An 11,688-nucleotide genomic window follows, 5' to 3' on the forward strand; every position below is an offset into this window, starting at 1 on the left:
AAGTCCTGGTTCTTTTAATAATACTTTCAACATCGTTTGACATGAGATACAGTTCTGTGTGTTCAACTTGATACACTAAATGCAATGTATGTAAATAACTATGTAGTCATTTACAACAACAACAAAAAAAGAAGACTAGGATGTTAAATTTGGTATTTTCCTATTGCTTAGCATCTAATTCACAGTGTTGAATTAACAAGTCTTTCCTTATTCTCACAAATCCTCAGAATGCACTTCTTGGGGAGAGGGGGAAGGTTAGACAAAAATGGAATGAGATTAGCAGCTAATCCTGAATAACTAAATTTCATGGCTGTGTAATTGATTTTTGATGTATTGACCTGCAGAAGTTGATTATAAGTAGAAAATAGATCAGGTCTGCATTTCGACTAGGTGTTCGAAATAAAAATAAACAGGACCGTGAAATGAAATTTCTGTAATCCTAACTCTCAATATTAAAAATTTGATAGAGGTACTTGTGGTAATTAGCTGAAGTTAGACACATCTTAGAGCTGAAACCTTGCCTGAGATGGGTTTTCTAGCATCATGTTTATGCAAATCAAAACACTGCTTTATCTAGCAACACCTCAACATTTAATTGTCTGGTGTTAGTTCCTGTAACAATAATCACATATCCATTTAGCTCTTTTAAATGAAAATCACTGTGAGATTATAACAGGTTGAGTGGACTGAAAATGAAATTTGAAAATGAGGGAGAAAGCACAGAATTTATTTGCATCTCATTTATCGTAATTCATCTTTAAAAATTGTGTAGTGAATGAAACAGCAAGAGTGTTGGAGCATCACGGGGTGCAGGTGGCAGGCAGGGCAGGGACAGCTGTGGCATGAACCGCTACAGAACAAACACAGCACTGGGACAACTGGTGAGAGAGCGTGCGGAGCCGTCACCTGAATCCCAAATTCAGAATTAATAACAGGCGGTGTTGTTATTGTGCGGGGTTCACCCCTGCCTGGGCGGATGTCACAAAGCCAAGGAAGACCCGCGCTTCATCTTTGTGTTATCTCGCATACCGTCTGCTACTATTTTATGCGCCAGACGCTCCGTGTCTTGAAGTAGTTTCAGATAAAGTCTCGCTCAGGTTCCCTCTGAAGAGTTTTTGTTACGAGGCAGCATCACGTCCGGGATTTCTGTTGCCGGAGCTTGACGCAGGGCACAAAGCACCTGTCCCTGCAGCTGCCCGAGGAAACCAGGTGTGCGGGTGGGCAGAGGAGAGAGAGAGAAGGAGCTTGTTCAGTCACCTCCAGCCGTGACACTTGTGACAGCACTAGTGGTGTTCCAGAAGGGGTGGGAGTCACTTGTTTTGTTTGGGTTCCTATCAAATTCATGTGACACTGCAATTACACGTTGCAGTTTTACTTATTGTACAAATGAAGTTCCTGAGTTACCCAAGCAGGTGTTTGCTTTATTCTCTACGTGATATCTGTGGTTGTGCCTAGCTCTTCTGTGCAATCATTTAAAAAACCCTAATGCTTTGGTTATGTATGGCAAAAAACCGTAATAATCTTTATAATGCTTTTGAGAAAAGGGAGGATACCTGGAGTCAGGCTTTTCTATGTACAGATTACAGTTGCACTTACTGTACTGAAGAGAAGAAACCCCAGAAATCCCAGCTTCAGAAATGAAAAAAGAGCAGCTAAAATTCAGTTCTTAATATTTTTTAAAGACTTACGTGTTTGCTGGGTATTTTTGCTTTTATAAAATCTGCCAGTCCATAAGAAATTGGGTTCTTTTCAGTCATACACTCACCTTTCCATGTTACAGCTAAATGTTTTTGAGAAGTGAGAGCTCTCTTCTGCATCCCCAAGAGCTCTGTGAAGGAAAAGGGTTTGATATGTCTCTGTCACCAGGATTGATCCTACATTTACACAACTAGTGCAACCAGCTGAGAAAAGTACTATTGTTGAGTTTGGCTTCCCTGCCTTTGTTTCCATTACAATGGGAGAGCAGAATACGATTTATTGTCAATGTGTTTAAAAAAAATACCCTATCTTTTATTTGAGTTACAGGAGAAGTTGTTGCTGAGATAACCTTTGGGAAACCCTACAGAAAAGAGCTTTTTCTAATTATTTCCCACTGAGGAAATGCAAACTGTTAAAGAGCTAAATTTTATTAATGGAAAAAATTAGGATAATGAGCGATAATTGGAAATAATTATTTCTTTACAAACACAAAACTGTATTAATTTTGAATTTCCTTTCTGTATTACTGAATTCCTACGGAGTCAGTTGGGATGGGAATTGGGTTTACCCCTGCCAGTGAAAATATCTCAGAATAACTTTTATGTCCTCGAGAAAGGCTCAGGGTTAATTTACATATTGTTTGATGTGCAGTTTAATTTTGGATAAGAGAAAGCGTTGCTTAATCAAAGCTACTGCAAAATGTAAGCTGAAGAATGAATTCCCAGAAACTGATGAATACTTTTAAAGTAGTCATTGCTCTCAAATTATATCTAATTTAAAGACTTCTACTTTATTAATGGTGCATCTACAATTAAATTACTTAAGAAGCTTTATCAGATTACAGCATTAGCCTGAATTCTGTGGCTTAGCCTCCAGTGAATATATTTATGTATCTCTCATTAAAGCACTCTCACTAGAAGACTCTCCATTTGGCATTCTGAGGCACCTTTGTTTCTGTTTTGCTCTTTCATTAAAAAATAAGATTAAAAGTAAATCTGGGAGTGAAACATTATGTGCTGTACTTTGATTTGAAAATTGTAACTGGAAAATTTAAAAAAAAGGAAAATATTTAATGTAATTATTTAGCACTTTTTTTTTTCTCAAAACTAGAAGTCCATCTTTCCCAGCCTGTATGATCAGGATTTTTAATCAGAAGAAATGAAACTCATCCCAAGTGATGGGGTTGCTGAGGGACCTATTGAGTATTTGGAAAGTAAATGAAGAAAACATTAAATGAATTAATTGATAAGCAGGGTGTCACAGCCACAGAACCTGAGTGGCTAAATCTCAATGAAGACACCAAATTGTAATTGTTCCTATTGTTCCTTGAGTCATTGTAGGGAAAAAAGGCTACGAACTACTAAGAGTAGAACTAGAAAAATTACTTCCATTCAAAATAATTTGTTTCTCTGCTATATGTGAACACTCTGCACTCGAAGCCCTAAGTGTGCACAATGTCTGTGCATCCTGACAGTAAGGAACTGTCTCTCTGGGAGGTGGGAAATACCCCAGTAAAACAGTCAAAGTTACAGATTTAAATATACCCGGCAGCAGAAAGCAAAAGCCCGTTAATAGGAAGACATCCTACACTTTTGAAAATGTGGGGAAATTTAGTTTTCCTTCATGCATGCTGCTTTCATGCTGAAATTCCATAGAGGCGTCGTGCCCCCTGACTGCAGCCTTCCTCCGCTCCATAGGTGCATGGAAGGAATTTACTGTCCATCGACTACGACCGCAACATACGCACAGAGAAAATCTATGACGACCACCGTAAGTTCACGCTGCGGATCATTTACGACCAGCTGGGGCGGCCTTTCCTGTGGCTGCCGAGCAGCGGCCTGGCCGCCGTCAACGTCTCCTACTTCTTCAACGGGCGCCTGGCCGGGCTGCAGCGCGGCGCCATGAGCGAGAGGACGGACATCGACAAGCAGGGCAGGATCATCTCCCGCATGTTCGCGGACGGGAAGGTGTGGAGCTACACCTACCTGGAAAAAGTAGGTGGTGGTGTTTTACCGTCTGGCATTAGCCTCAAAGAGAAAAGGTACCGTTCGGCTTCATTTTAAGCTCTGCGTGTAACATACAGAAATTATCTAAAATTTTACTTATTCCAGCTGTTAAGAATCCCTTTGTCCCTGGTCTCAAAGTTCCTTATTTTTCAGTTAGTCAGCTGAATTTGATTGCTTTTTAATGGGAAGTGCTTTGCGCATGGTTTATGTCCTTTGATATTTTCCTGAAAGCACTTAGGTTGCCATACAATGGCATAAACTAACACAATGCATTGCACTTAATTAAAACCAAAAGTATATGACTAAACCTGACAAAAGGTTCAAGTAGAAACAGGTAATTAATCTCCAATCATTATTTATTAAATGAAAACGTGGTAATGCATTTTTATATAGCCTAATGAAGACACTTCAATCATGAAAGTGTCTTAAATACTTCAAAACTGCATATTATTTTCCCTTTCCCTTCGTGGAATCTGTTGTTTTAAGCAAACCAGAGCTGACGTTCTCTGCTTAGTTTCTCACATGTTTCACAGCAATAGCTGTGAATTACAACTGCTAGCGGAAAGATAAATGAACTCATTTATCTAACTTCTCTGCATCCCTCAAAAAAAACCCAACAAAAACAAGTCCTGCTAAAGGGAGGGCAGCTGATGGGTTGCTAACCTACACCTTCTCTGGAATGTCAGCATATTGATTTTCAAGCAGAAGATCTTCTCATCCGGCAATCTGACAATATTCCTGAGCAGCTTTGTGCCCCTAATGAATGTATCTATGTCTCTCTTTATTCAGTTAACATTAGTTCCTCTTCAGTAAACTTTTCTTTAATACCCTCTCAGAGGTCACATGCTGAAAGACAGTAACTGTGTATTGATTTTTTTCCCCTCTAGTCAATGGTGCTGCTGCTTCAGAGTCAACGTCAGTACATTTTCGAGTATGATTCTTCAGACCGACTTCATGCTGTTACTATGCCCAGCGTTGCTCGGCACAGCATGTCAACCCACACCTCTATTGGCTATATCAGAAATATTTATAATCCTCCTGAGAGCAATGCGTCGGTGATTTTTGATTACAGTGATGATGGGAGGATTTTGAAAACATCATTTTTAGGTACTGGCCGACAAGTCTTCTACAAGTATGGAAAGCTATCCAAATTATCTGAAATTGTTTATGACAGCACTGCAGTTACTTTTGGATATGATGAAACCACGGGTGTCCTAAAAATGGTGAATTTGCAAAGTGGAGGATTTTCTTGTACAATCCGCTATCGGAAAATTGGTCCTCTCGTTGACAAACAAATCTACAGATTCTCTGAAGAAGGTATGGTCAATGCAAGGTTTGATTATACATATCATGATAATAGCTTTCGAATCGCAAGCATCAAACCCATCATAAGTGAGACCCCTCTGCCTGTTGATCTTTACCGGTATGATGAGATTTCTGGCAAAGTAGAGCATTTTGGCAAATTCGGAGTTATTTATTATGATATAAATCAAATTATTACTACAGCAGTTATGACACTGAGTAAGCACTTTGATACCCATGGACGCATTAAAGAAGTTCAGTATGAGATGTTCAGGTCCCTGATGTACTGGATGACTGTACAATATGACAGCATGGGAAGGGTCACCAAAAGAGAACTGAAACTTGGCCCATATGCCAACACAACCAAGTATACCTACGATTACGATGGAGATGGGCAACTGCAAAGCGTAGCTGTAAATGACAGGCCAACCTGGCGTTACAGTTACGATCTGAATGGAAACCTTCATCTCTTGAATCCCGGAAACAGTGTCCGACTGATGCCACTGCGCTATGACCTAAGAGACAGGATTACGCGCTTAGGTGACATACCGTACAAAATCGATGACGATGGGTTCCTGTGTCAGCGAGGCTCCGACGTATTTGAATACAACTCCAAAGGACTCTTAACAAGAGCTTACAACAAAGCCAATGGGTGGAGCGTTCAGTACCGCTATGATGGACTCGGCCGAAGGGCTTCCTGTAAGACTAACCTGGGGCATCATCTACAGTACTTTTATGCCGATCTTCACAATCCAACACGGGTAACTCATGTCTACAATCATTCCAATTCAGAAATTACCTCTTTGTACTACGATCTGCAAGGCCACCTCTTTGCAATGGAGAGTAGCAGCGGAGAGGAATATTACGTCGCCTCTGATAACACAGGCACTCCGTTAGCTGTGTTCAGCATCAATGGGCTCATGATCAAACAGCTGCAGTACACAGCGTATGGGGAGATTTATTACGACTCTAACCCCGATTTCCAGCTGGTTATTGGGTTCCATGGGGGGCTGTATGATCCTTTAACCAAACTCGTCCATTTTACCCAAAGGGACTACGATGTCCTGGCTGGACGCTGGACATCTCCTGATTACACCATGTGGAAGAACATCGGTAAAGAACCTGCTCCTTTCAATCTGTATATGTTCAAGAGTAACAACCCTCTCAGCAATGAACTGGATCTAAAGAACTATGTAACAGGTGAGACTTCATTACATTTCTTATAAATAACGGTTTGGAGGTTGATTTGGGAAGGAAATCAGGCTTCTTACCAGCCATTTGCTGAATCCTCCCATCCAGATTGGGCCAATTTCCTTTTCATGCTATGAAAAGGGCTGGCTAGTCCTGATGGTACTGCTCCTCCCCGAATAAAAGGTGCTAAATGAGAAGCCACAATGAATTATGGAGGGGGAAAAGAAAAAAATTACCTGAACATTCAATTTCAGCATAGTTCTCTTCCTATTGAACTAGTACTGTATGAAGATGTATTCATTCTAATTTTATATAAGGAAAAGTGAAGTCACCTACAAGAATCACTAGCAGGTTAGTTGCAGCATCAGGAACTAAACCGCTCAGCATCTCTTTTCTTCAGGGCTCCTTTCAAAATTAACTGCTGGCTGAGCCCACGGGCAGATTATGAATTAACACCAAGAATGGATTTAATTAAACCTCTTTTTCCCATTTAACTTTTAATGCACAAACAGCCTTAGTCTTTAAAACAAAAATCTTGATGCTTTTTAAAATTACTTCCTCCTGAAAGACTAAGAAATTTTATGGATTATCTAGAGCTGAGAAAGAGAAACAATAAAGTAGTTTTGATCGTGTATGTTAGAATTGGGTAAAAATGTAACCTGTTCTTAATTAGTAATAATTTTTCACTTAGTAAGATCACACAGTACTTGAACTAGCTGCTGGCAGTTCCTAAAAAGAAAGGTAATTAAGGAAAGGCTTTTTTCAGAACTGAATGTGCAGTATACAAAAATTAGAGCAGTGACATCATTTTTAAAAGGAGCTATCTTAATTTTAGCAGTAATTTGGATTTCAAGAAAAATGCATTTCCTTCAAAAAAATCATAGCCAGTTTTATTAGTACGTTGGGATCTAATAATATGTGTAACACACCACAGCTTGTACTGTAGCCACTTTGCAATTTGAAGATAGTACGATTTGTAGCTGATAGTGTGAAAACATTGGTGACTAAAAATACCTTGGGATCAAATTCTGTTGTTAAATTCAACAAAATTCCTATTTTCACCTACCACTGTTTGATTTCAATTTTCGGTATCACGATGATTTGCTATGCTCTGAAATTGCATGAATTTATTTTATCCATCCACTAGATGAAATCTAGAAAGATAAATTGCGTTTTGGTATAGCACACACCTAGTAGTCTGCAAAAATACTTCACTGGTGATGAAAATATTTGTTGCTGTATGGACTAAACATTATCTTGCACAAGAAGTGATTATAGTATTACAGTGGCACCTCGGTTTCCATAGTTAAAAAACAAACAAACAAACAAAACCAACATCAAGACACACTGCTCCTAATCCATTTTTACTGTTAACACCTGACACTGCTTTATTCACAGGTTTTGCTGAAAAGTAATTCCTGTAGCAAGAGCAGCGCTGCAAAGCACATTAGCTAAGAAAAATACCGACTACTTTGTATGTAGGTCCTCCTCATTTTTGCAGAATTGGGGCAGCTGAATTGTTTGGCAGAGACCATCATACCATAACATTAATTGAAGCCTTAAAAAGGAGCAGTAACCCTGTGCTGTCCAAAGCTAGAGCAAAAATATGGTAGGCACTGTGTAGTGGCATTGCATATAAATATCTCAGCAGAAGCAGAGTGTTATACTTTTTATTTTAGTGTTAGACTAGCTAAGAAAAGACAACTTTGGCTGTCACACGTCCACAACCAAGTAAGTGTTACGCTTCTTAGGATATAACATTACCTCTGCTCAAGATTTGGGGAGAACAGGCTGTGAGACACGGGCTCGGACCAGCCCCACCATCCAGGGTGTCTCCCCACGGTCACCTCTCTCTTCAAACACAGAGTTTGCAGTGGCAGTAGCGGCACCAGGAGCCACCACAGGCCAGCGAGGGGAGATGGCCACTGGAAAAGACAGACAGGAGAGATCTTTAAATAAAAATAGCCATGAGTGTAGGTCCAATCCAGTGAGAAGTGCCCGTGCTCCCATACTGCAGCTTATCTCCACTGCAGCCAGAAAAGAGAAGCAGGCAACAGAAATGTAAAACAGGGTCATGGGTTTTGTTTTTAAAACATCATTTTGGCAACTAAAATACATCATTAGTTCGTAATCCCTGCTGAGTGAGAATTACCATTATTAATTTAGTGACTTAGCTTTTTAAACTAGATATGAAGACAAGGTTTTAGTGGTTAAACCCAGAGCTGGATCTTCCCAGAGCTCACCCTGGTACTGAGCTGTCACCCACCCTGCAGCTCCTGCTTTTCTGTACTGGGCCTGAGAGATGGGGAAGGATATTCATGGTACCTAAATTTAGACATCTGAATTACAGATCTAGCTTCTTACTGCATTTAATGGAGCCTCCTGAGACCTGATGACAGCTAATAGAAGTAGGTCATAGAGAGAAACCGTGTGTTTTCCCAAAGGACTCTGCAGATGTTTTTAGTAACCTAATGAAATATCATTTTACAAGACAGTTTATAGGTTACAGTAGCCTCATCAGAAGGTGTCAGAGATGGAACAAGTATTGCATAAAGTAAAATGTCTGGATAATCCATGTGCTGTAATGGAAAAAGAATGAAAGAGGTGGTGTACCCCTGAGGAACTATTTTGGGTAAATTTAAAGCAATATTTCCTGTGCCTGTTCAGGGTGGATTACTGCAGTTCTGTAAAGTGCCACACTGTAAGAAAAATTATGAGTTCCACTGCTACTTGAAATTAAAGAGGTCAAGGATGGATTTCCTAAATTTGTGGATTTCTTGTATTTATTACATATACTTATTTCTCATTTGCCTGATTACTTTTGATTTTCAGATGTCAAAAGCTGGTTGGTGATGTTTGGATTTCAGCTTAGCAACATTATTCCTGGTTTCCCTAGAGCAAAAATGTACTTTGTGTCACCTCCATATGAGTTGTCCGAGAGCCAAGCATGTGAAAATGGACAGGTAGGCAGAAATATGAAGTTATCTTTCTTGATAAATTTGCCCTACTCTGTGAATAGAACTGCTGGCTCTTCTGTAGTTACAGCAGAAGGCCAAGTATTTATTTCAGTGTAAAGTGAAGTGGGTATAGCTAGATTTAATACTAATGAACACAGGCCTTTCTTGCCAGCCTTCGTTGTTATCATAATTACAGTGTCATTAGTTTGTCTTTTATTGAGTTCTTCCTTGATTAACAAGTTGTAACTCGATTAACTTGATTAGCAATGACAAAGGGAGACAGTGTCAGGCTAATTCATCATGTGTTCTACCTTTGGTAAAGCCATCCTTATAACGTACATAATGCAATAAACTTAGATTGGTATTTGCTGTGGTGCTAAGAAATGGTTCTTCTTCTCACCCTGTAATAGGATTTCTCATCATTTTTTGTCCAATGTTTCCCATGCTTAGAGGCTTTGGTTTGCTACTCCAGTTAACTCGGTTACCGTGCTCATACTCATCAGGCTAAGGGTGGAAGATGATATATGCTTTCCACCTTTATAATAAATTCTGACCCATTTAATAACCTTAGAGTACTAGGCCAATTCCAAACTTGGTCTTTTCTAACCTTACATCACATTCGTGGTAATACAGCTGAAATCATATAAACCTAAACATGGCGCTTTCATAGGCCTCTAAGTCACTTGAATGTCTAAATCCCCTCTTCGGGAATTTCTTTGGTATTTTGAAGCCCAAGTCTCATCTGTTTTCAAAAAGGCTTACATTCCAAAGCATTTTAGTTATATATACGGGTTGAAATCTCTGGGCAAAAATGTCCAGAGGTTAAGTGCCATCTTTTAATAGATAGATTTATTCTGTTTGCTTTAAGTTCTGATTAAAACTGTGCTAGACTTGGGTCTTACTTAGTCTTGTAGCGAACATTATGTAATTTTCAAAAATTGATTTATGGTACATATATGCTACAAGGGTGATTAATGAGAAGGATTTTAGTTGGTATTACAATAATTTGTCAAATGAGTATTTAACCTGATTCTGAACAGGATATATACAGGGGTGGGTAGCTGTGGGTGCTCTTCGCATAGTGTAGAATTTTTCACATCATGGCTTTCCTTTAAACAAGCAAAGCAAAGATTAATATCAGTCTCTGAAATAAGTAATTTCAGATCTATATCTTATTTGGCGTTGTTTTGTTTTGTTTTTCCCAGCTAATTACAGGAGTTCAGCAGACAACCGAAAGACACAACCAAGCTTTCATGGCTCTTGAGGGCCAGGTCATATCTAAAAGGTTACATGCCAATATTAGAGAAAAAGCAGGTCACTGGTTCGCAACAACCACTCCGATCATCGGGAAAGGAATCATGTTTGCTGTGAAGGAAGGCCGTGTCACCACCGGCATTTCCAGCATCGCCACAGATGACAGCAGAAAGATTGCCTCCGTCCTGAACAGCGCTCACTACCTGGAAAAAATGCACTACAGCATCGAGGGCAAGGACACCCATTACTTTGTCAAGATCGGCTCGGCTGACAGCGACCTCGTCACCCTCGCCATGACCAGCGGACGGAAGGTCCTGGAGAGCGGAGTCAACGTCACCGTCTCCCAGCCCACTCTCCTCGTCAACGGGAGGACTCGAAGGTTCACGAATATTGAGTTTCAGTATTCCACCCTGCTGATCAACATCCGCTACGGACTGACCCCCGACACGCTGGACGAGGAGAAGGCGAGGGTGTTAGACCAGGCTCGGCAGCGAGCCCTAGGCTCGGCCTGGGCCAAGGAGCAGCAGAAGGCACGGGATGGCCGAGAGGGCAGCCGCGTATGGACAGACGGAGAGAAGCAGCAGCTTCTGAACACGGGAAGGGTTCAAGGTTACGAGGGATATTATGTCCTGCCCGTGGAGCAGTACCCAGAGCTAGCAGACAGTAGCAGCAACATCCAGTTCTTAAGACAGAATGAAATGGGAAAGAGGTAACAAATTAACCTGCTGTCATCCTTTGCTGGATGAATCAGTAGTCGTAACTGTTATCTCCTCTCCTAAGGAGATGAAGACCTAAATGGGGGCACTAGGCTGAGCTACTTTGGGATAGAAAGTGGCAAAAAAGCTCATATTTTTTGAGTTAAATGCTACTGTTCAAGTGATTAAAAACCACATCCTGAAGTGGACTAAAGCCAGACTGAAAACTAACCATACAAATTAAAAAGTACCCCTGAAATATTACCCACTTGTTCTGGGTCTAAAGAAAAACAAAAAGAAGGCCTCGTATTGTATTACCTCACTCCATTCACACGTGAGCAAACTAAGAAATCCAAGTGGGCCACTTTCACTAACCAGCTGATGAAACACAGATGATTCAGACTGCTTGTTTGATAAATATCCAAGAGGTTTTCATTTAAAGCAAAATACAGGTGCATTTAAAACATGACTTTGGGGTGATTTGTGTGTAGCAACTGGAGGACAATGAGAATGCAAGTGAGAGCGCACTGGAAATAGTAAAGAAAAATATATTTAAAAGTAACAAAACCACACTTGCACTCTGAC

At 40.2% G+C, this 11,688-nt stretch overlaps 1 protein-coding gene across 6 annotated transcripts in view; it reads left to right on the forward strand.

Moving 5' to 3' along the window:
• The window catches only part of TENM2 (teneurin transmembrane protein 2), a gene marked incomplete at both ends in the record, with an annotated part of 489,425 nt that extends 478,304 nt beyond the window's left edge, over positions 1-11,121 (forward strand). For all 6 annotated transcript variants that reach the window (XM_080353522.1, XM_080353523.1, XM_080353524.1 and 3 more), the window contains 4 exons: positions 3,396-3,692; positions 4,592-6,206; positions 9,030-9,160; positions 10,360-11,121. In XM_080353522.1, coding sequence (XP_080209648.1) covers positions 3,396-3,692; positions 4,592-6,206; positions 9,030-9,160; positions 10,360-11,121 — 2,805 coding nt within the window. The remainder of the gene's footprint in view (positions 1-3,395; positions 3,693-4,591; positions 6,207-9,029; positions 9,161-10,359) is intronic.
• Between the last annotated feature and the right edge of the window lie 567 nt (positions 11,122-11,688).

This window comes from Nesoenas mayeri, assembly GCF_963082525.1.
Source record: "Nesoenas mayeri genome assembly, chromosome: 14".
Lineage (NCBI taxonomy): Eukaryota > Metazoa > Chordata > Aves > Columbiformes > Columbidae > Nesoenas > Nesoenas mayeri.